The 26,136-nt window shown below is 40.6% G+C and overlaps 1 protein-coding gene across 2 annotated transcripts in view; it reads right to left on the bottom strand.

Annotated features, from left to right (window-relative positions):
• Positions 1–1,787: 1,787 nt before the first annotated feature.
• Positions 1,788–26,136, bottom strand: part of LOC125452665 (trifunctional enzyme subunit alpha, mitochondrial-like) — a 117,877-nt gene continuing 93,528 nt past the window's right edge. Inside the window, exons 15-20 of one of the 2 annotated variants that reach the window (XM_048531328.2) lie at positions 24,543–24,683; positions 12,009–12,077; positions 7,397–7,592; positions 5,802–5,916; positions 3,343–3,488; positions 1,788–2,662 (exon numbers count right to left, since the gene is read on the bottom strand). In XM_048531328.2, the coding sequence (XP_048387285.2) occupies positions 2,517–2,662; positions 3,343–3,488; positions 5,802–5,916; positions 7,397–7,592; positions 12,009–12,077; positions 24,543–24,683 (813 nt within the window). In that variant the 3' untranslated portion in view covers positions 1,788–2,516. The remainder of the gene's footprint in view (positions 2,663–3,342; positions 3,489–5,801; positions 5,917–7,396; positions 7,593–12,008; positions 12,078–24,542; positions 24,684–26,136) is intronic. The other variant, XM_059645684.1, reaches the window with a different exon arrangement.

Raw genomic sequence — 26,136 nt, forward strand, 5'->3', positions numbered from 1 at the left:
AGTGGTTAAGAAGTGAATTGGAATCAGTAATAAAAGGACCAAACGACAGAGGCTCTAATCAACTGTATGGCTAGCCAAAAGCATTTAGGGCTCACCCACAATTGAGCAGTACACAGTGTAAAATCAGTGAACGGATCAAAGTAGCACTGGAAAAAATAGAGCTGGTTTGTTGTTAGCATATATGAGCCCTCAACTGCAGGTGGTGGTGTAGTCTATGGAGCAGTGGTAGTCTCCCTGACTCAAAGCCTAAGGCTCAGGCTGAATTTCCATCTGTTACAGGGTGTGTAATAATGTAATTAGAAAATATCTATGAGGAAGCAAATTACTACAGATTCTGGAATTGGTACAGAAATCAAAAACTGCTAGAGATCACAGCAGGTCAGGCAGCAATTCATGGAGAGAGAGCAAGTGAATCTTTTGAGTCTAGGTGGCTCTTCATCAGATGGAGGGTCTGATTAAGGGTCACCTAGACTCAAAACATTAGCCAGCCCTGTCTCCATGGATGCTGCCTGACCTGCTGTGATCTCCAGCACTTTTTGTTTTCATCTATAAGACGAGAATAGGTCCTCCAGACTTTAGCAGCAGAGATGTGGCGTGAAAGAGCCATTGCAGAACATGACCTAGATATAAGTATGAGCCAAACCAAGCTCGCCCACTAAACCAGTAATCAAAATGAAGTAACAACACGTTCAAGGATTTGAAACAAGAGGTATGTTAGAGATGAGATGAGATGAGATTTAAACAATAGCAAGTGGGCAATTATCAATGATGGCAATTTTTAAAGGTAGCACAAGATCCAAGGAGAAGGAACCATTCACTATATCAGCTTGCAAAAGGACAAGAAAAAGAAAGTCAGCACATTGTCAAGAGTTAATTATTGTTCAACTAATTTATAAACAATTTTAACTGAAAAAGTGTGTGTAATGCATCAGTAAGGAGAGGTTCACTATTACTCAGTTTAGAAATCTGAAGGATATGGCTCTGTGTGTTATATATATAATACGAAGGACTGCTATCACTAAAATGAGATCAACAACATATCTGTTCAGAATTACATTTTCAGTGACAACTACAAATTAATTTAATCAGCTCAAATGATGTAAATTATTTTGAATCTTGAAACTAATTTAGCCAGGAATCTCATTTTATTTTAACAATTAAACTAACCAAAAACATCATACTTACACTTTGGCTAAATACCTTGAAAGTAAATTAGATTAATGTAACTTATAATTCTACCTGATAAGTAGGAAATAAAAAAACAATTTCATCAATAACCAATTTCACCCCATATTATGTGTACATTTTTCCAAATGTATTTTGGCGTTCAGGAATTCTACCAATATAAAATTTACATTTCTACTGAGGTAAATGATTCCCCAATTACTGAAACCTGCCTTAATCAGACTACCTAGAGTCAGGTATTAATTTTAAAAACAATCACACCATTATGAGGATTCATGTACAGTTTTATCTTGTTATGTTGAGTGAATTGTCTCCTGGCTGGACGTCACAAACTGCAGACCACCCTATAAATTTTCCAGTCTTCGTGTGTAAGCCTGTGTCAGCCATGCTGCCATTCAAATATGGCAACATTACAGCCTTAAGTTATGCGTAGTTTGCAGTGTATTGCAAATACAAGTAGGAAGATTGGCAAAAGGGTATTAGCCATTTTCCCATTAGAGGCTAAATTGACCTTGTTCATGTGCCTTAGTAAAATCATTGCCAGTGATGCTAACTAAACAGGTATCAATTTATAGGACTGATGAAAAACAAACAAATGAAACAATGTTATAACTAGTGTTTTGGCATGTATTTAGCTAATCAGTAGAGAATTAGGCAATGCTACATCTACTGCCAGCTGGACAATGGCTTTGGAAACACAACAATAATTTCTCTATAGTCAAGTTATTACATTGCTTCATTGAAAACCAATGTTCAAATGTTTAATTCAATGGTACTTGCCAAATGTCAATGCTTATTCACTGGTAAACAAATTTAAGGAGATCTTCATCCACTTAAAAGAAGATTTTAGTGCTCGACTGTCAACCTACGTTTCTTTAAGACATGATAAACGCAATGCCAGTTTAGCATTGTTAAATAAGGGACAGAGTATGACAATTTTTTAAAAATATCTGAAATATTGCATTGGAATGGCCTTACTGCTACTCAGAGAGTAGACAAATTTGATATGAACTTACCAGACTTCACAAATTGAAGGAAACAAATCTTCAAAAATATTAAGAACACTGAACAGCATTAAAATTGTATGTTATGCAGGAGTGATGGTAAATAAGTTGTGATTAGAGGCAATAATCAAATATAAAATATCTCATCTTAAAATGGCTACATTCAGACTGCATTTCATGTCATGTTAAAGAAATCAAATGTTTAGATAAGATGCTCATGTATACGTAAGAACCGTGATTGCAAACTTTTGAAAACAATCACATTCAGCAATTATATACATTTTTATTAGATCTGTCCTGTGGATAGGTACATGCTTCTGCTTCATCTTAGTGACGGAATTTTTTGCTTGTGTCCTTTGCGTAATCCAGTAACATCTGGCAAGGTGAGAATTCATTGCCGTAAACGCTTTCATATTTTTTCATTTTGTCAACTAGTTTGTTTGCTCCATAGGCATCCAAAAATTTGAATGGTCCTAAAGTAAAGGAAATTCCATTTTAAAAATTGTTTCATTTTATCTCTATCTAACTTCAAAGTAATTTCACATTACCACTGGACTATCCACTTTGTTAGGATCTTTGATATTTTAGACCAAGGCTTTTTAAAAATTGGGGTTTGGAGACCACGTGAGGTCACAACCTGAATGTTTCAGGTTCTGATGACTGAGGCAGCAGCTGTACTTCCACAGGCCCATGCTTTCTAAATTCTCATTGAGGGGTCATCACAATTTAATACTCAAAATGGGGCCACACTGAGAAAAAGTTCTGCAAGTGCTCTTCTAGTCAATGTTTTACAGATATTATATTTTAAGTAGATGATGTAACAAATGAGAACAATTTGTCTCTTGCATTGTTACTTCACTTCAGAAAAGTATCTAGAATTCTGAAGAGAATAAAAGGACAAAAATGTTGCTCAATTTCTGTACCAATAGTATTCAGCAATTTTAAATGTTCCTTGAGAAAAAACTTGTTTAGATAACTTTTTATGGAATCTTCTAACAAAATTAAGGTGAACATGCTTTCCACAATCCACTGGGATCATTTGACGTAATGTTAAAGCAAAAGGAGACAGCTAATTTTTCATTCTACGAAAACACAAAATGGCTAGCAGCTTGTGCAGAGTAATGGGTCCATTCCAATGCAGCAACTATTTTACCTCCAAGGCAAGGTGGGAACCCAAGTCCAAAGACAGCACCAACGTCTCCCTCAATGGGGTCACTTAATATTCCATCTTGTAGGCAGAGTACTGCCTCATTCACGAATCTTGACACCAGTCGCAACTGAATATCTTCATCTGATGAACTGAAAATGGAGAAAATGAGTCAGTAAATTCTCCACCTAAACAGGCTAGAGAGAGAATGTAGAATACAGTACTACAAATTGTTGGTCTAAAAATTGTATGCTAACAATTAGAACATAGAACAGTACAGCACAGAACAGGCCCTTCAGCCCACAATGTTGTGCCGACCATTGATCCTCATGTATGCACCCTCAAATTTCTGTGACCATATGCATGTCCAGCAGTCTCTTAAATGACCCCAATGACCTTGCTTCCACAACTGCTGCTGGCAACGCATTCCATGCTCTCACAACTCTCTGCGTAAAGAACCTGCCTCTGACATCCCCTCGATACTTTCCACCAACCAGCTTAAAACTATGACCCCTCGTGCTAGCCATTTCTGCCCTGGGAAATAGTCTCTGGCTATCAACTCTATCTATGCCTCTCATTATCTTGTATACCTCAATTAGGTCCCCTCTCCTCCTCCTTTTCTCCAATGAAAAGAGACCGAGCTCAGTCAACCTCTCTTCATAAGATAAGCCCTCCAGTCCAGGCAGCATCCTGGTAAACCTCCTCTGAACCCTCTCCAAAGCATCCACATCTTTCCTATAATAGGGCGCCCAGAACTGGACGCAGTATTCCAAGTGCGGTCTAACCAAAGTTTTATAGAGCTGCATCAAGATCTCACGACTCTTAAACTCAATCCCCCTGTTAATGAAAGCCAAAACACCATATGCTTTCTTAACAACCCTGTCCACTTGGGTGGCCATTTTAAGGGATCTATGTATCTGCACACCAAGATCCCTCTGTTCCTCCACGCTGCCAAGAATCCTATCCTTAATCCTGTACTCAGCTTTCAAATTCGACCTTCCAAAATGCATCACCTCGCATTTATCCAGGTTGAACTCCATCTGCCACCTCTCAGCCCATCTCTGCATCCTGTCAATGTCCCGCTGCAGCCTACAACAGCCCTCTACACTGTCAACGACACCTCCGACCTTTGTGTCGTCTGCAAACTTGCTGACCCATCCTTCAATCCCCTCATCCAAGTCATTAATAAAAATTACAAACAGTAGAGGCCCAAGGACAGAGCCCTGTGGAACCCCACTCACCACTGACTTCCAGGCAGAATATTTTCCTTCTACTACCACTCGCTGTCTTCTGTTGGCCAGCCAATTCTGTATCCAAGCAGCTAAGTTCCCCTGTATCCCATTCCTCCTGCACCTTTTCCCCACAATATCAAAGCACACTATGCATGGAATCTACAACTTTCAGACTTGGTCCAAAAACAGGAAGAGATTAGCCTGTTAGGTTATGAAACCCACTAGATCTTCCAGTGATCACAGGCACCTAATTGATTGCCAGCAGGTTTCCAATGGGGAGAAGGACCCAAAATGAGGTAGTTTGCCCATAAAGAATGTCCTACCAGAGTAGCTATCGCTCAACAGCAACATGGAGGCAGATATGGTTGCAGCTGGTACAGCATCCCCCAGATCTGGTGGATGGAGAAGCTACTCAGAAACAGTTGAGCATGATTGGTTGGGAGTCATAAGGTGAAACAAGGTAGGCTCTCAAGCCATCACCACTTGTACTATCTCTACCCCCTAACACTGTAAACAGATTAGTGCAGATCACGAACCACCCAAGCCAAAAATCTGCTTGCACTATTTACCAACTGATGAGGCTAGCTCTTCTTGTCTCACCTGCAACCCAGGTGGGTAAAAATCCTTATGTGATGCTTCATCTTTTGTGCACAACCTATATGTGCCATGTGTGGTACTATGTTGATTTCTACCTGATGCTTAACAATGCAGTTACAGTATAGTTAGTGTGTGTTTTCAAAAATAAAGTAAAAAGTCTTACCAGACCATAGCGGGGCTCTGAGTGAGACAATTGGTGGTAGTTTAACTTGAAGGTCACCATGCCTCAGGTGAGAGAAGAGGATGCGATGGTAATCTCAGTTAGTGAGGGAAATGAACCCATGCTGTTGGGACTAATCTGCATCACAAACCAGCCATCCAGCCAAGTGAGCTACCCAATGCTCCCATAAAATGTCACTGCTTGCAAAATATGTGTGAAAATCCTTTCATTACGAAAGTCATTATATAAAAGCAAGCCACTTCTTTCTTTATCCTAACATGAAAAAGAGAGGCCCTTTGCACAGATCTTGTTCTAAACAATAGCAACAGTGAGGAAAAAGGTGTAGAAATGCTGGCTTCATAGAAAGTTACTGATCTATTTAATATCAGCCAATTGTTAGTCAGGGTTATCATAAACTATGGAATAAGGTGAAGATGATTAAATGGTATTTGTAAAGTATTTTGCATTTTACTTACACCTCAACGTTAGCAGGCAGCTTAAAACGTTCTAAAATTTCCTTTGTGCCTGGATTCAAAGTTTTGCCTTTCACACCTGCCTGATAAAGGTAGCAACCTTTTCCCGTCTTGCGGCCTGAAATTGAAGGCATTAAAACTGAAATAGATCTTTAAAAATTCTGGTAAATAGGAATCAGAAACCTACAATTCTCAATTGTTATGGTAACATCTAATTGTTTCAGTTCAGGTAAAAATTAAAACAGAAGTAACTAGTGAAATTTTAAGTTGGGATCACAGTATTCAAAACCCCTGCCATTGTGAATAATTTCTCTGAAACAACTTTGTCAACCCTTTCATAATCATCTCATCATCTACTCTTTGCCCAGTAGATTTCTGCTAATTTTGCAATATGGATCAGGGATGCAGGGGGACATGAGGGAACAGCAGCAGGAATGAGGTGAGTGAAAACAATATTCAGGAATCGACAATTCAGTGAAGGATTTATTAAAATCTGGGAGCTTGGGTAAAAAGTGTGAAAGTTTGTTACCACTATTGGAATAATGGAGATCATGTAACCTCACTGAAAGTAACTGTGGCGGAGAGGACAGGAAAAGGATATATTTCATCTCTGGTAACAATTGAAGCAGAGATTAGCGCATCATGGAAAAAAACAATGGAAGGTACTTGACTGCAGAGACCAAACTCTCAAAAGTCAGAAAATTCTGAATATATATAGTGTGGCTGAATTAGTCTTCCATGATGATTTCTTGGACAATCAAGAAAAGCATTAGGAATAAACTGAACACCGAAGACAATTTGAGGACAATTACATACAATCAGCTAGAATGAGCTAGGGGAAAAATATGTAAGTTTAAAATTCTTCTGCTTAATCAAATCAGATATGAGATGCATGTGAGATTTGGGAGCAACAACACAAAGTGAGGAATTTAATGCATAAAACAGGAGAAGCAATATTGAATCAATTGCAAAAGCAGCAGTGAGGAAAACTTGAAGATGATTAAATAATGGATTTTAAAGAAATCCATTGACAAATAATCAGCTGAATTTATTCCTACTGTAAAACAGAACTGTGTTACAACTATAGAATTAGATTAGATTAGATTCCCTACAGTGTGGAAACAGGCCCTTTGGCCCAACAAGTCCACACTGCCCCTTGCAGCATCCCACCCAGACCCATCCCCCATAACCCACACACCCCTGAGCACTACGGGCAATTTAACATGGCCAATCCACCTTGCCTGCACATCTTTGGACTGTGGGAGGAAACCGGAGCACCTGGAGGAAACTCACACAGACGGGGGAGAACGTGAAAACTCCACACAGACAGTCACCCAAGGCTGGAATCGAACCCGGGTCCCTGGAATGTGAGGCTGCAGTGCGAACCACTGAGCCACCATGCCACCCCTGACTGTGACTGTGTACTGCACCAGAACTAGGTGATAACAAACAGCGTGATAAAGTATGAGGAAACAATCTTAAAAGGTTACTCCAACAATTTGGACAACATCCTATTCAGTGGTACTTTTAATTTTAAAAAATTCTCTTACATGGTATACGTAGTTTTTTTTGTTCACATCATTGTTGAATATACTTACCTAAAAATCCCTTTGCCACCATCTCCTTTAAAAGTTCAGCGCTTCCACCTGCCATTCGAGAGCCAAAAGCTTTTCCCAAATCCTCTGCAACATGTGCTGCGACATCAATACCAACTTCATCAATCAGTGTGGCAGTGCCCACAGGAAACCCATAGCCAGTTGTAACTGCATCTAGTTTCTTTGGGTCAGCATGTTCCTTCAAATGCAAGTCATTTCTATCTTAGGTACAAATTCCAGTAAACAGAAGTGCATTTTGCTCAAAAACATCATCCAAATACCTCAAGAGATTAACAGGAAATGTTACATTAAGATACAAAATCTACTGCATAACCTAATGTTAAGCACAGCTAGGAGAAATTTAATGGAGTCAGAGGTAAATAACACCCTTCTTAAATTCAAAATAAATTGGCAACGGCAAAATGAACATGGAAAAACCTAAACAGAACCCTGCAGAAAAATTGTAAAAGTGATTCCTACAAAATCTTACGCCATTAATTTTAGAGCATTTGCAGCTGTACTATGACAACTGAAGTTATTCACTTAAATTGTGACTTGTAACTGCAAAAGACAGGAAAACATTGCAAAAAAAAAATTGAAAAGGAAGTCAATGAGCAGATTATTCATGATCTCACTGAATGGTGCTGTAGTAGACAACAGACAATAGTGCTGGAGTAGGCCATTCGGCCCTTCAAGCTAGCACCACCATTCATTATGATCATGGCTGATCATCCACAATCAGTATCCTGTTCCTGCCTTATCTCCATAAGTAATCTGCCTTCCTGTTCTTGCCACCGAAGTGGATAACCACACATTCATCCACATTAACCTGCATCTGCTATGCATCCATCCACTCACCTAGCCTGTCCAAGTCATCCTGTATTCTCATAACATCCTCCTCACATTTCACACTGCCACCCAGCTTTGTGTCATCAGCAAATTTACTAATATTACTTTTAATCCCTTCGTCTATATCATTAATGTATATCGTAAATAGCTGCGGTCCCAGCAGCGAACCTTGTGGTACCCCACTGGTCAATGCCTGTCATTCGAAAGGGACCCATTTATCACTACTCTTTGCTTCCTGTCAGCCAGCCAATTTTCAATCCAACTCAGTATTTTGCCACCAATACCATGTGCCCTAAATTTGTTCACCAATCTCCTATGTGGGACTTTATCAAAGGCCTTCTGAAAGTCCAGGTACACTACGTCCACTGGCTCTCCCTTGTCCATCTTCATAGGTACATCCTCAAAAAATTCCAGAAGATTAGTCAAGCACGATTTCCCCTTTGTAAATCCATGCTGGCTCTGACCTATCCTATTACTGCTATCCAAATGAGTTATAATTTCACCTTTTATAATTGACTCCAGCATCTTTGCCACCACTGACGTCAGGCTAACCGGTCTATAATTTCCTGTTTTCTCTCTCCCTCCTTTCTTGAAAAGTGGGACAACATTAGCCACCCTCCAGTCCGCAGTAACTGATCCTGAATCTATAGAACCTTGGAAAATGATTACCAATGCATCCACGATTTCTAGAGCCACCTCCTTAAGTACCCTGGGATGCAGACCATGAGGTCCCAGGGAATTATCTGCCTTCCGACCTAACAGTCTATCCAACACCATTTCCTGCCTAATATAAATTCCCTTCAGTTCGTCCATTACCCTAGGTCCTTCAGCCACTATTGCATCTGGGAGATTGGATCTGATTGGATCTGTCTTCCCTAATGAAGACACATCCCAAGTACCTATTCAACTCTTCTACCATTTCCTTGTTTCCCCATAATAAATTCACCCGTTTCTGATTTCAAGGGCCCAATTTTAGTCTTAACCACTTTTCTTCTTTGTACATACCTAAAAAAGCTTTTACGATCCTCCTTTATATTTTTGACCATTTTCCTTCATACCTCATTTTTTCTCTGTGTATTGTCTTTTTAGTTATCCACTGTTGCTCTTTAAAAGCTTTCCAGTCCACCGGCTTCCCGCTCATCTTTGCTATGTTATACTTCTTCTCTTTTATCTTTATACAGTCCTTAACTTCCCTCATCAGTAACGGCTGCCCCTGCCTCCCCTTAGGATCTTTCTTCCTCTTTGGTATGAACTGATCCTGCACCTTCTGCATTATATCCAGAAATACCTGCCATTGTTGTTCCACTGCCATCCCTGCTAGGGTATTGTACCATTGAACTTTGGCCAGCTCCTCCCTCAGAGCTCCATAGTTCCCTTTATTCAACTGCAATACTGACACTTCCGATTCTCCCTTCTCCCTCTTAAACTGCAGATTAAAACATCATGTTATGGTCACAACCTCCTAATGGCTCCTTTACTTTGAGGTCCCTGATCAAATCCGGTTTGTTGCACAACACCAGATCCAGAATTGCCTCCTCCCTGGTAGGGTCCAGTACAAGCTGTTCTAAGAATCCATCTCGGAGGCACTCCACAAACTCCCTTTCTTAGGGTCCAGTACCATCCTGATTGTCCCAGTCTACCCGCATGTTGAAATCTCACATAACAACTGTAGTGATACCTTTGCGACAGACCAATTTCAACTCTTGATTCAACTTGCACCCTACATCCTGACGACTGTTTGGAGGCCTGTAGATAACTCCCATTAGGGTCTTTCTACCCTTAGAATTTCTCAGCTCTATTCATACTGACTCTACATCTCCTGATTTTATGACGCCCCCCTTGCAAGGGACTGAATATCATTCCTCAGTATTGATGGACTGACTGGTCTACTTCTGCTCTTATGTCTCATGGACTTGAAATTTTCACATGCAGAACTACAGTATTCTCGACTCGTCTTAAAATTATGAATTTATGTAAAAAACTGGAAAATACAGAATAAATACTTTGAGATATGAAACTGCTTTTGCAGCATGTCATTTAAGTTTCATACAAATTTCTATTATGCTTAGTATTTAGGGGAGGGTGTGGCATTGTGCTCACTAGTAATCCAAACCTAATGTTCAGGGGACAAGAATTCAAGTTTTACCAGGACAAATGATGAGATTTCAAAACTTAAAATCTAAAACTATAAAACAGAAACTAGTCTAATGATGTCTATTTAACTACTGTGTGTAAAAACTAACCTGGTTTGCTAATATTCTTTAAGGAAGGAAATTTTCATTTTTTTAAAAACATGGACTTCAGCACAGTCTTTGACAAAGTTACATGTGGAAAGTTGATCCAAAAGGTGACAGCCCATGGGATCGAATGCAAGTTTGTAAACCGGATCCAAAACTGGCTTGCAAATAGGAGGCATAGGATAATGATGGAGGTATGTTTGTGAGATTGGGAGCGGTGATCAGCGATGTACCACAGGAGCTGATGCTGAGACCCTTAGTGTGACTTGGAAGCAAAGATAAAAGGGTGCAATTAAACGTCTGCAGATGACACAAAAAGTAGTGGTGCTGTTGATAGCGAGGAGAACGGTGGCAGATTACTGTCTGATAGTTATCAGCTGGTAAACGGGACAGAGCAATGGCAAATACAATTTAATCCTGACAAATGAGAGGTGAGGAGAAAGGTGCAGAGCTGCATGAACACAACAGGCCAAGCAGCATCAGAGGAGCAGTAAGGCTGACATTTTGGGCCTAGACCCTTCTTCAGAAATGACAAGTGATGCATTTTTAGAGATTTAATAAGAGGATGATAGATCAATAGGGAGCAGTGAGGTACCAAGGGGCCTTAGTGCACCAATCCATAGATCCCTGAAGGTGTCAGCTCAGGTAGACAGGGTGAAGGAGGCAGCATATGGAATGTTTGCCTTCATTAGTCAGGGCATAAGAATATAGGAATAATGAAGTCTTGTCACAACTTTATAACACATTGGTTAGGCCACAGATGGAATGCTGTGTGCCGTTCTGGTCGCACCCTATTGCAGGGGGTGTAGAGGAGTGTCCGTAGTATGTTGCCTGGGATGAAAAGTCACAGTTATAAGGAGAGCTTGGATAGATGGAATTCTTGAAGCAAAAGAGGCTGAAGGGGGAAATTTGATTGAGGTGTACAAAATTGTGAAAGGTACAGACAGAACAGATCACGAGAATCCTTTCCAATTGGCAGATGAGTCTAAGATCAGAGCGCATAGGTTTAAGGTGAGGAGGAAGTAATTTACAGAGCTGAAGAAAAAAAAAAAAATCACAGGGTGGTAGAAATATGGAACATCCTGCCTAAGAGGTGTTGAAGGCAAATACTCTTGCCACATTTGAGAAGCATCTGGATCAACACTTAAAATGTCAGGGCATAGAGACTATTGACAAAGTGCAGGTAAATAAGATTTGTGTAGTTTGGTTTTTGTCGGTGAACACAGACATGGTGGGCTGAAGGGCCTGTTTCTTTGCTGTATGACTCTGTGACTTTGTGTAGAACTTATAATAATTTATGAATAAATTATGATTGAAAGGAGTAAGTTTTCTTTCGCAGTATAAAATTTACAAGGATTATAACAGAAACAAAACACATTGTGAAGACAATGCCACATTTTTGTTTGGAATGTCTTTAAAAAATTATGTTCGTAAAAAGCCAAAATTACCTGTTAAACAATTTTTCAATAAAAGTAAAAGTTTTATTGCAAACAGCATTTTTAATTCAACCCAAAACATTTTAAACTTACCTGCAAGACTCTGAGTGCTTCTGCCAATGTAGGTGCAAGACATCTTGTGGTATAAAAGCCTGGGCCATCCTGACAAAGATAAAGTTATCTTTTTAATCTAAGTACTTTATAACCAGATGTGCCTTGACCACACAAAAACACAGGTTTGAAATAGATTCTTCACAAGGCATCTAACCAGATCGTATTCTTCAAAATATTCCCCCTTTATGGAAGTGAATGAAAAGCCCTTGAAATCTTAAGAACTTGCATAAACCTTCAATGCAGTACTCTGACACGGTGGTTAGTCTTCAAAATTGCGATATGTATCTGACGTGAGTCTTGTGGTCTAAGTTAATGGACGTAGAAGGGAATTTGAATTAAGAAGTTTTGATTAAAAGGAATCAGGGAGACACGGGAGGCAAAGTACTACTTTTGGTGGACTTGTAATCCAAAGACACAGACAATGTTCTGGGGACCTGTGTTCAAGTCCCAAATGGTAGAATTCACTGACCAAAATCTGATAAAGTCTAACAATGACTGTGAAAACATTGCTGTAGAAACTCAGTTAGCTTGATAATTTCCTTTAGGGAAGGAAAACTTGGTCCTTACTTGATCTAGCCCATATGTAACTCCAGACACACAGCGATGTGGTTGACTCTTAAATGCCTTCTGAAAGGGCCTGGCAAGCCACTCAGTTTCATCATCCACTAGAAAGCCTAAAAAGAAACACCTGACCTTCAGCAAGGTATTGGAAGTGGGCAAACTTAACCCTGTAAATCCTTTAACATGCTGTTTACTATTATCTGGAAACTTGTTCCAAAATTGAGACAGCTGATTTACAGACTGGTCAACTCCCATTCTACCATTACTGTCAAGCTCGGGGCTGAATGTTAGTTCAATGAAAAATGTAGGGGGGGCACGCCCATGAGCAGCAGTCATATCTAAAAATGAGATGTCAACCTGGTGAAGCACGAAAACAGGACCACTTATGTGCCAAATAGCATAAGCACCGAGTGACAGAAAAGGCTAAAATGATTCTGCAGCCAAAAAACCAGATCTAAGCTCTGCAATTCTGCCACATCTAGTCCTAGATGCTGGTGGACAATTACCAATTTTTTGAAGCAGGCAGCTCTTCAAATGTCCTCATTATCAATGATGAGGTAGCCCGGGACAGAAACAAGGTTGACTAATTTGAAACAATCTTCAGCCAGAAGTGCCAAGTTGATGCTCCAACATGGGACTCTCTAGAGGTACTAGCACCACAGATGCCAGTCTTCAGACAATTCAATTCAATACACATGCTACAAGAAATGGCTGGAGCCACTAGATACTGCAAAGGGTACGAGTACTGACAATATTTTGCCAATAGTATTGCAGGCACTGCTTCAGAACTTGTTGCCGCACTAGTCAAGCTGTTCCATTTTAGCTACCACACTGGCATCTACTTGACAATGTGGAAAACTGTCCAGGTCAAATTGTTGCCCCATCAGCGTACTCTCAGTAATGAGTAACAGAAAGGGTCATCAACAGTAATATCAAGGAGCACTTGCTTAGCGTTAACCTGCTCACTGTTGCTCTGTTATGGTTCTATCACAGTCTCAGCTCTTGACCGCAATACAACTTTGGTTCAAACATGACTAATGATGTAAATTCTAAATGTTAGGTGACAGAGACTGAACTTAGCATCAAATGCGCAGTTGACTGAGTGTAGTATTAAGGAGCCCTAGCAATAAATGGACACTTGCTATTTCTAGTGCAACTTAGCTAGTTATATTTTGAAATAACTGAACTGTGCACAAGTGTCCATACAAATATTACATAAGTAATGACTGAATTAGTTCAAAGATCAATTAGCAATGAAAATAGTGTACACAATGGAGCAGCAAGAACATATTTTCCAAGAGTTCTTACTTGGTTCAAGAGACAGAAACAGTCTACTACAACAATCAAATGCACGTACGCAAAACAAAAACATGCAAATTGGAATTTATGGGTATACTAATGTTATGTATTTGGTTCAATCATGTGATGTCATCATCAGCCATTAACAACTTAGTGTAGCCTTCTTAATAAAGCTCCTTCTGGTTAACACTTCAGCCTCCTGGTTCTTCTTGGAACGTAAGTAACACTGTGTTTATGTTGGTGAACCAATAATTCAGTGATCTGAACAAATAGTATGAAGACATGAATCAAACTCCCTGCGAGGCACTTCTGGAATCTCCCAAAACAGAAAACATCCTTGTTTCCTTGCAGATTGTCAATACTACTCAGGATGTCGTACATTTCAATCCAGTTACCTCTTCTCTAAACTTCATCAGATACAAGCCCTGCCTGTTCAACCTTTCTAACAAGATAACCTACCATTCCAAAACTAGTCTGGCAGACCTCCAAACTGCTTCCAATACACTTACATATTTCCTTGAGCAATTACTGCACATACTTCAGATGTGGTCTTAATAAAAGTCCGGTAAGCATAATCTCTTTTGTATTCAATTCCCTTACAATAAACAATGGCATGTTATAAACTGACAACATGACTGACATGCACCGCATTAAAAATTTACTACTAGCACGGTTGGGTCTACATATGCCATTTCCAGGGTGGTGTAGGACTCATCCAGGTTTTTTTTCCCCCTCCAGCACCTAGAAGTACGAAAACAGAAGACTCTGAGAAACACCACTACCTCCAAACACATGTACCATCCTGACTTGGATGTCCTTCAAAACTCCGCAATCAAAATCCGAGGACATTTGTTGGTACCACACAAGTTATTTCATCATGTGGGCCAGTGTGGTTTAAAGGAGTAGTTTGCTATCGTATGCTCAAGCGTTACCACAGAATGCGTGATGCCCACATCCTATGAATAAATAAAAAAATTGTAAATCCACAACATACGAGAATTTGATCGGATTGAATATGCCGGGGGATGGAAACCTATGTGAGGAGTCTGAGAAGGAGGGAGCAAGGACAAAAACAAGATAGAAAAGGGAATAAGAAAAGTGAAAGGCACAGAAACCAAGGACAAAATTCAAACAGGGCTATTGAGAAAAATAGGAGCAAGACAAATAATGTTAAAAAGACAAGCTTAAAAGGCTTTCTGCCTTAACGTGCGCAGCATTTGCAACAAACTGGACGAGCTAATCATGTAAATAGATGTAAATGGGTACGATATAATTGGTGTTATGGAGACATAGCTGCAGGATAACTAGGGATGGGAAATGAATGTCCTGGGTGGAGTGCATTGCTGGTTGAAGAGGAAATTAACACAACAGTGAGAGAGGATATTAGCTCTGACAATGTGGAGTCTGTATGGGGAGAGTTGAGAAATACCAAGGGGCAAAAAAAATTTGTGGGTGTCATACATAGACTGCCAAACTACAGTGATGTTGGGAATGGCATTAAACAGGAAATTAGAGATGCATATGATAAGGGGATATCAGTGACAATGGGTGATTTTAATCTGCACATATATTGGGCAAATCAAATTAGACACAATGTCGTAGAGAAGGAATTCCTGGAGTATATACCGGATGGTTTTCTTGACCAATATGTGGTGAGCAGGCCATCTTAGACTGGGTACTGTATAATGAGAAGGGAATCATTGCCAATCAAACTGTGTGAAGCCCCTTTGGAATAAGCGAAAATAACATGATAAAATTTTTTTGTCAAGGTGGAGAGTGATGCAATTGATCTGGAGACTAGGGTGCTAAACCTTAATAAAGGAAACTATGCTGATACGTGGTGTGAGTAAACCTTAATAGATTAGGGAGAGTTACTTAAAGGGATGACAATGGATAGTCAATGGCAAATATTCAAGGAAGGAATGGGGAAAACTGCAACAACTCTTTATCCTTGTCTGGCACAAGAACTAAATGGTTAAGTGGCAAATCCATGGCTCACGGAGAAAAGTAGGGACATGATCTGATCCAAGAAAGAAGTATACAGATTGGTCTAGAAAAATATGTCTGAGGTCTGGGAGCAGTTTAGGATTCAGCAAAGAAAGACCAAGGGACTGATGAAGGGGAAAATTCAATACAAAAGTAAGCTTGCAGGGAACATAACGACTGACACAAAGAGTTACTATAGATATGTGAAGGGAAAGATATTGGTGAAGAAAAATGGAGGTCCCAACACACAGAACAGGGGAATGTCTAATAGGGGACAAAGAAATGGCTGAGCAAATGAATACACATTTTGGTTCTGTCTTCACAAAAGTGGACAACCAAATCAGATACCAGAATCGCTGGAGATGAAAGATTTGGTGAAAGTCAAAAATTGAGGGAGATCAATATAATTACAGAAATGGTGCTGGGAAGATTGATGGGACTGAAGGCTGATAAATCCTCAGCACCTGATAATTACATCCTAAGTACTTCAGGAAGTGGTTGTAGAAATAGTAGACGCATTGGTGACCATCTTCCAGGATTTGATCTATAGAATCTGGTACAGTCCCTGCAGATTGGAGGGTGGCTAATGTCACTCCAGTATTCAAAAAGGGAGATAGAAAGAAAACAGGAAATTATAGGCCAGTAAGCCGAACACCGGTGGCGGGAAAGATTCTCGACTCCATTGTCAAGGATTTTATACCAGAGCAGTTAGATAGCAGTGGCAGGATCAGACAGAGTCAGCATGGATTTATGAAGGGGAAATCATACTTGACGAATTTGTTGAAATTCTATGGAAGTGTAACCTGTAGAGTTGACAAGAGGGACCCAGTCGATGTGGTATATTTGGACCTTTAGAAAGCTTGTGACATAATCCCACATAAGAAACGAAAGCGCATGGGATAGGGAAAGTGCATCGAAATGGATAGAAAACTGGTTGGCAGAGAGGAAACAAACAGTAGGCATTAATGGGTCCTTTTCAAATTGGCACGCAGTAACCACTGAGGTGCCAGAGATCGGTGCTGGCACTCTAGCTATTCACAATGTATATAATGATTTTGATAAGGGAACAAAATGTAACATCTTGAAGTTTGCAGATAAGACCAAGTTGGGTGGGAGGGTGAACTGTGACGAGGATGCAGATATCCTTCAGCATGATCTGCACTGATTGGGTAAATCAATGGCATATGCAGGATAGCTTGGATAAATGTGAAATTATTTACTTGGGAAACAAAAATGAGAAGACAGGTTACTACCTGAATGGCTGTAAATTGGGAGAGGGGAGTGTGCCGTGGGACCTGGGTGTCTTTGTGCACCAGTCGATAAAGGCGGCAAATGGTATGTTGGCCTTCATTGTGAGAGGTTTTGAGTACAGGAGTAGGGATGTGTTGTTGCAGTCACAGGGTCTTAAAAAGGCCACACCTGGAATAGTGTGTGCAGTTTTGGTCTCCTTTTCTGAAGAAGGATGCTCTTGCTTTTGAGGGAGAGCAGTGAACATCTACCAGGCTGTTTCCGGGGATGGCAGTCTGACATATGAGGAGAGATTGACTAGGTTGGGGACTGTTTTTGCTAGAATTCAGATGAGCGAGGGGGAATTTCATAGAGACTTACAAAATTCTAATAGGACTAGACAGGGTAGATGCAGATGTTCCCACTGGTGGGTGTGTCCAGAACCAGGGATCACAGTCTGAGAATGAGAGGTAGGCCATTCAGGACGGAGATGAGGAGACATTTCTTCACCCAAAGAGTGATAAGCCTGCGGAATTCATTACCAAAGGAAGTAGTCAATGCCAAGACATTGAAAATATTCTACAGGCAGCTAGGCATAGTACTTGGGGCAAATGAAATCAAAGGTTATGGGGGGGACCACAGGATTAGGCTATTGAGTTAGACAACCAGCCACGATCATGAAGAATGGCGGAGCAGGCTTGAAGGGCCGAATGGTCTGCTCCTGCTCCTACCTTCCATGTTTCGAGAATCACTTATAAATGTCGTGTTACCCCACTTTCACATTCTTGTTTCACCAGAAACAGTACCAGTTTTAGAACCAAGCAGTTTCTGGAATTGGTAACAAGTGCACCAATTAAACTGATTACAATTATAAGTCTAAGGGTTTTAAATATGACTTTTAAAACTTTGTTTGCTCTAACGCAAGATCGATACAAAAATCTCAAACTATTAGATAATCACTAATACTGTTCAAACTGTGTAGATCCAGATCTCAATCTGAACAGAGCAAAATAATCATTTTTTAAAAAAACCCAAGGCAAAATTATTTGATCCTACATTTTGAATCTTTATTGATGCAGACCAAACTGGGTCCAAAAGTTTGTCAACATAAAGCACCAATGTTTTTGAATAACAGCATTAATAATTAGATGAATGGAGTTGTTTAAAAAAAAAACTAATCCAAGCAACATTTGCTTCTCTAACATGGCGACAGTCAATGACATTAGAACATAGAAAAGTACAGCACAATACAGGCCCTTCGGCCCACATGTTGTGCCGTGGAATAATCCTAATCCAAAAATAAAATAACCTAAACTACATTCCCCTCAATTCACTGCTGTCCATGTGCATGTCCAGCAGTCGCTTAAATGTCACTAATGACTCCGCTTCCACGACTACCACTGGCAAACTATTCCATACGCTCACAACTCTCTGGGTGAAGAACCTCCCACTGACGTCTCCTCTATACCCTTCTCCTAAAACCTTAAAACTATGACCCCTCGTGGCAGTCAACACCCTGGGGCTTATCACTGATCAGAAACTGATTAAATGGCGGAGTGTACTCGATGGGCCAAATGGCCTTACTTCCACTCCTATGTCTTATGGTCTTATGGAAACTAGATACATCACACAGATAATTTGGCTACAAAGGAGGTCAGTTATGTTGCAAAATGCCTAGTCTCTGACTTGGGCATTCTGCAACATAACTGACCTCCTGCTTCGCTAGTATCTGTCTACCATTCACAAGACATAAGTTAGGAGCGTGCAATGGAATACCTTCCACTTGCCTGAACTGATGCAGCTCCAGCAACAGCCAAGAAGCTCAACATAAATATTGTATATCAATGATTTGGAGCTGATACTGGTTCCAAATTATAAGAAACTATGGAAGGTTGTGAGCACAGCCCAGACCATCGCAGAAGACAACTTCCCATCCATGGACTCCATTTACCCGTTTTGTTGCTGCGGAAAGGCTGTCAGCATCATCAAAGACTTATCCCACTCCAGTAATGTTCTTGTACAACTTCTTCCACCAGGAAGAAGATACAAAAGCTTGAACACATACACTAGCAGGTTCACGAACAGCTTCTCCGCTGCCATTATTAGACTAATGAATGAACTCTCTAATGTCAAGTAATGCTGATCTTGACAATGTTGAGCTTGCTAGTGCATGGTGCAACCTGTATGCCTTACTCTGTCCAAGTTTTTTTTCACTCTATGATCTGTACGTGCTTGCTTACTGTGATCTGCCAGTATTGCTTGCAAACAAAGCTTTTCACGGCAATAAATCAAATCATCAAACCTGCAGGTGAAAAGCTGGAACGTTACCGAGTCAGTGTGGGTGGAAATTTGGAACAGCAAGGGAGTAGTCACCTCGATAGGGGTTTACTACAGGCCCCCCAATAGCAGCAGGGAGATTCAAGAAAGCATAGGTTGGCAGATTTTGGAAAAGTGCGGACGCAGTAGGGTTGTTGTAACGGGTGACTTTAACTTTCCTAATATTGATTGGAACTTCCTTCGAGCAGAAGATTTGAAAGGAGCTGTTTTTGTAAAGTGTGTTCAGGAGGGTTTCCTAACTCTGTATGTTGACAGGCCGATGAGGGGAGAGGCCATTCTAGACTTGGTGCTCGGAAATGAGCCGGGGCAGGTATCAGATCTTGTGGTGGGAGAGCATTTTGGTGATAGTGACCATAACTGCCTCACATTCTACATAGCTGTGGAGGAGAGGATGAGGCAAAATGGGAGGATATTTAATTGGGGAAGAGGAAACTATGATGCGATTAGACATGAGTAGGAAGGACATGAGGCCAAGGACAGAGCCCTGTGGAACACCACTCACTGACTTCCTGGCACAATATTTTCCTTCTACTACCACTCGCTGTCTTCTGTTGGCCAGCCAATTCTGTATCCAAGCAGCTAAGTTCCCCTGTATCCCATTCCTCCTGACCTTCTGAATGAGCCTACCATGGGGAACCTTATCAAATGCCTTACTGAAGTCCATATACACCACATCCACAGCTCGACCCTCATCAACGTTTCTAGTCACATCCTCAAAAAACTCGATAAGGTTTGTAAGGCATGACCTACCCCTCACAAAGCCGTGTTGACTGTATTTGATCAAGCCATGCTCTTCCAGATGGTCATAAATCTTATCCCTCAGAATCCTTTCTAACACCTTGCAGACGACAGACGTGAGACTTACCGGTCTATAATTGCCGGGGATTTCCCTATTTCCTTTCTTGAAGAGAGGAATTACATTTGCCTCTCAGTGTCGGCCATACCACCAATTAAGTTTAAAGAATATGCATAATGATCTGTAGTTTGGCCATGAATGTATAAGCAAGAGTAACAGTGCTTTTTTTTTAAAATATGAAAATGCTGTAGCAACTTTAGGTAAGGCAGATGTATCATTAAAACCAGAGTTTGAAAAGCTATTGTCCATGGAGGGTAGCTTCATTGTTAGCTTCCAAAAAAATGCCCATTTCAAAATGGAACAAACAACATGAAGTCGCTGTTAAGCAACAGATATTGACTAAATTTTCCAGAGTAAGACCTGTAATGAAGTGATACAAATAGTCCGTCTTGGAGCCATTTAAAGCTTGCAAATATTTCAGTGAACCTGTATTGCCTGTAAGAAATTATTCTAATGATATGTCAAATGTTAAATACTGACAACTAACGTCTCTGGCCCTGAGCGTTAATTGTACAAGGATTTAGTCTCATTACTTAAGGTATTACTTGTTGGATGTTGGAAATAAATAAAATCTAGAATTTTAATATTTTTCTTAGTATTTTTCTAAGTCAATTTTCCTTTCTCTTCATGTTTTTATATATGACGTAGCAATCAATCCACACTTCCTTCCAGTTTTTTGTATTGTCCATTTCACAATCATTTCCAATCTGATAGGGTACTTCAAATCAGGTCACAGACGCCTCATTTCTTTCACTATGTGCTATCAGCTCCTGTTTTCAGCAATTCACCACAAAAAAACAATACAAACCTAAACGTAAGAGGGCAAATGCCATTAGATATGGCACTCTTTTAAAAAAGGAACAGAAAATGAGAATTAAAGGCTGTTTAGCCTGACGTCAATGGTGGGGAACACGCAGCAATCAATTATTAAGGATGTAATAACTGAGCATTTGGAAAGCATTGGCAGAATTGGTCCTAGTCAGCACAGATTCACTTAAGGGAAATCATGCCTGATAAATCTTCTGGAATTTTTTGAGGTTGTGACCTGTTGCATAGACAAGAATGAATCAGTAGATGTTGTGTGCCTGGACTTTCAAAAGGCTTTTGACAAGGTTCCACGCAAGAGATTGGTAAGCCAAATTAAAGCTCACGATATTGGAGGTAATGTGTTGACAAGGGTAGAGAGTTGCCTGACAGACAGAAGTCAGAGATAACAGGAGCTGCAGATGCTAGGGAATCTGAGATAACAAGGCGTACATCTGGATTAACACACCAGGCCAAGCAGCATCTTAGGAGCAGAAAAGCTGACATTTTGGGCCTAGAGATGAAGGGTATAGGCCCGAAACGTCAGCTTTCCTGCTCCTAAGATGATGCTTAGCCTGCTGTGTTCATGCAGCTCTACACCTAGACAGAAATCAGAGTTGGAATAAAGGGGTCCTTTTCAGAGTGGCAGGAAGTGATAAGTGGGGTACCACAGGGTTCATTGCTGGGACCCCAGCTGTTCACAATATACTTTAATGATTTGGACGAAGGAATTAAATGGTACTTCTCCAAACTTGCAGCTGACACGAAGCTGGGTGGCAGTGGGTGCGGTGAAGAAAATGCTAAGAGGCCGCAGGATAACTTGGACAGATAGGCTGAGCGGGCACATACTCTGAAAGCACAATATAATGTAGATAAATGTGAGGTTATCCACTGTGGTCATGAAAACAGACAGGCAGATTATTATCTGAGTGGTGGCAGTTTTGGAGCAGGGGAGGTGCAACAAGATCTGGGTGTCATGATGGAAGCATTGTTGAAGGTTGGCATGCAGGTGCAGCAGGTAATGAGGAAAGTGCATGGCATTCTGGCCTTCAGAGCGAGAGGATGTGATTACTGGATTAAGGATATCTTGCTGCAGTTCTGTGTGAAAAAATTGCCCCTCAAGTCCTTTTAAATTGTTTCCCTCTCACCTTAAACTTATATCCTCTAGTTTTGAGCTCCCTTACCCTAGGGGAAAAAAGCTTGGATGATCACCTTATCTATGCCCCTGGTGATTTTATAAAACTCTAAGGTCACTCCCTGAACCTCCTCCACTCAAGGGAAGAAGTCCCAGCCTACCCAGCCTCTCATAACTCAAACCCTGCAGGCCCAGTAACATCTTTATTGTACCCTTTCCAATTTAACAGTATTTTTCCGATAAGCAGGGGGACCAGAACTATATGCAGTATTCCAAAAGTGACCCCACCAATGTCATGTGCAACCGCAACATGACGTCCCTACTCCTGTACTCAATGAGGCAAATGTGCCAAACGCCTTCTTCACCGTGTCTACCCGTAATGCTACTTTCAAGGGATTATGTACCCGATTTCCTGTGTCTTCCTGTTGAACAACACTCCTCAGGGCTCTCCCTACAGCCCAGTGGTACAAGTTGACACCTGAAGAGTTGCAACTTCAATGATGGACCAGTCCAGTTTAGATGGCGGTGAGACAGAGGAGGAGGAATGGTGGCACAGGCATCGTTGATGAGCTGGGTTAGGACTGATGGACTCTCTAAGCTGCATCTTTACTTATTTTTATTCTTACTCTATCTTGAACAGCGCCTGACCATGGCAGCAGTGGAAAAACTCTTCACTATTGTATTATTTATTACTGTAAATTTCATGATAATCCATTCACTTTCAAATTAACTGTATAAGTCCTACCCTGGTTTGCCTTACCAAAAGGAAACACCTCACATTTATCTGAATTAAACTCCATCTACCACTCTGTGCCCCATTGCCCCAGCTGAACAAGATCCCCATGTACTCTTAGATAACCATCTTCAGTGTCGGCCATACCACCAATTTTGGTGTCACTTACTAACTTACTAACCATGTTTCCTATATTCTCATCCAAATTGTTTTACGTAAATGACAAACAACAGTGGACCTAGTATTGATCCCTGCAGAACGCCAGCGGTCACAAGCCTCCAGGTCAAAAGAAAACCCTCTACTATTACAGTCTGTCTCCTACTGTTTTGTATCCGGTTGGCTAGCTCTCCCTGGATCCCTTGTGATGTGACTTAACTAACCAGTCTACCATGCGGAACCTTGTTGAAGGCCTTGCTCAAGTCCACAAGACAATGTCTACCATTCTACTCTCATCTACCTGTCCTCAAAAGATTCAATCGAGTTTGTTGGACATGATTTTGCACTTATAAAACGATGTTGACTATCCCTAATCTGTCCGTGGAAGAGAAGTAAGCTACACAAATCCTCAAGCCTGCTCTATCATTCATTGAGATCATGGCTGATGTATGGCCTAACTCCATATACCTGACTTTTGCTCATATCTCTTAAAATCAGCGCCTAACAAATATTTACCTGTCTCAGATTTAAAATTAACAACTGATCCAGTATCCACTGCTGTTTGTGGAAGACAGTTTCAAACATCCTCACCCTTTGTGTACGCAAGCTTTTTGTACCATCTCTCCTAAACGATCTTGCCCTAATTCTAAGACTAGCCCTACCTGGTTCCAGACTGCTAAGTCTGGGGAAATAGTTCATCTTTATCTACGCTGTCTTTTCCTGTTAATATCTCAAAGACTTGGATTTGACCATATCTGCTTTCTGAACTTGAGAGAAAACAGGCCTAATTTGTAAAGGTTCTTCTCAGAATTTAACCTTTGAAGTCCAAGTATCATTCTTGTAAATCCATTGCATGGTATAAGCAACAAATGAACTACAGAAAAGAAGTGGAACTTTCTCCACAGACTCAGAATAGGATAAATAAGTTTTTTTTATCTGAAGTTATAAATCCAGCTTCTCTGCCTCCCCATCTATCAAAAACTGGCTCATTAACTTTGTCCAATGTATGTCAAGTTAAAACAGCAGTTGCTCTGTTATCATAAACTAGCTGCTAAAGGTTTAAAAGGCTATGCGTGCGTTACAATGAAGTGATGACAAGTAATATGATACTAGAACAAAGTGCAATAGTGTAGTGGAAAAAGAAAAATTACAGAATGGATTCTCCATCCATAATAATGGAACAGGGAGGAAATAAGGTTGTGAGAGGTTGTCTTATCTGCAAAATCCCAGTATCATAACTTTAAAAAGAACCTTTTTGGCTAATCTGTGGTTAAAATAACTAATCTAACTTGACAGACTTACTCACATATGAATAATTTTATACTCTACATATTTGACAATAAGCTATCGTTTAAAGGGACAGAAATTGATTTTAAAATGTAGCTCAAACAAAATATAAAAATGTTAGGAGTAAATTACCTTTACTACAATTATGACCTTTCCCTGCTTAAGACCAAGAGCAACAGCAGCTGCCGTTGTATCTTTGGAGGTTTTATCTGTGGTGATAATTTCCAGTAACTGCATCCTGTCTACAGGTGAGAAATAGTGCATTCCAATTACCTAGACATCAGATGATAAAAGAAAAATATTCATGAGTTCTTAGCACTAAGGTTGAAGGCCACATTAATCACAAATACAAAATAGATGCCACCAGCTCATGATTTTTCCAGAGGTCTGTAAATATCAGAGTTGCTGTCAAGTCTATTTCCAACATTCTGAAATATGGGGACACAAATCTGATCGTCACAGGGCAGTTCACTTTATGGATGCGAGTTTGCTCGCTGAGCTGGAAGGTTAGTTTTCAGACGTTTCGTCACCATTCTAGGTAACATCATCAGTGAGCCTCAGACGAAGCGCTGGTGTTATGTCCCGCTTTCTATTTATCGGTTTAGGTTTCCTTGGGTTGGTGATGTCATTTCCTGCGTTGGTGATGTCATTTCCTGCTCTTTTTCTCAGGGGATGGAAGATTGGCTCCAAATCAATGTGTTTGTTGATGGAGTTCCTGTTGGAATGCCATGCTTCTAGGAATTCTCGTGCATGTCTCTGTTTGGCTTGTCCTAGGATGGATGTGTTGTCCCAATCAAAGTGGTGTCCTTCCTCATCTGTATGTAAGGATGTGAGTGATAGTGGGTCATGTCGTTTTGTGGCTTGCAAGGTATTTTGTAGATGACGTTCGTTTTGCTTGTTGTCTGTATAGGGTCTTTTAAGTTCATTTCATTAGCTGTTGTTTTAGTGTGTTGGTGGGTTCGTGGGCTACCCTGATGCCAAGAGGTCCGAGTAGTCTGGAGTCATTTCGGACATGTCTTTGACGTATGGGAGAGTGGTTATGGTTTCTGAGCCCGTTTTGTCTGTTTGTTTGGGTTTATTGCTGAGGAATCAGCGGACTGTGTTCATAGGGTACCCATTCTTTTTGAATACGCTGTATAGGTGATTTTCCTCTGCTCTGCGTAGTTCCTCTGTGCTGCAGCGTGTGGTGGCTCATTGGAATAATGTTCTAATGCAGCTTTGTTTGTGGGTGTTGGGATGGTTGCTCCTGTAGTTCAGTATTTGGTCCGTATGTGTTGTTTTCCTGTAGACGCTGGTTTGAAGTTCCCCATTGGCTGTTCGCTCTACTGTGACATCTAGGAATGGCAGTTTGATGTTGTTTTCCTTCTCTTTTGTGAATGTTATGCCAGTAAGGGTATTATTGATGGTCTTGAAGGTTTCCTCTAATTTGTTTTGTTCAGTGATGACAAAGGTGTCATCCACGTAGTGGACCCAAAGTTTGGGACGGATGATTGGCAGAGCTGTTTGTTCGAGTCTCTGCATTACTGACTCTGCTAAGAACCCTGATATTGGAGATCACATGGATGTACCGTTGGTTTGTCTGTAGGTTTTGTTATTGAAAGTGAAGTGGGTGGTGAGGCATAGGTCCACTAGCTTGATGATGTTGTTCTTACTGATGAGGTTGGTGGTGTCTGGTGTATGTGTCTTCGGTTCTTCTAACAGTGTAGTCAGTGTTTCTTTGGCCAGG

The sequence above is a fragment of the Stegostoma tigrinum genome, chromosome 4, assembly GCF_030684315.1.
Source record: "Stegostoma tigrinum isolate sSteTig4 chromosome 4, sSteTig4.hap1, whole genome shotgun sequence".
NCBI lineage: Eukaryota > Metazoa > Chordata > Chondrichthyes > Orectolobiformes > Stegostomatidae > Stegostoma > Stegostoma tigrinum.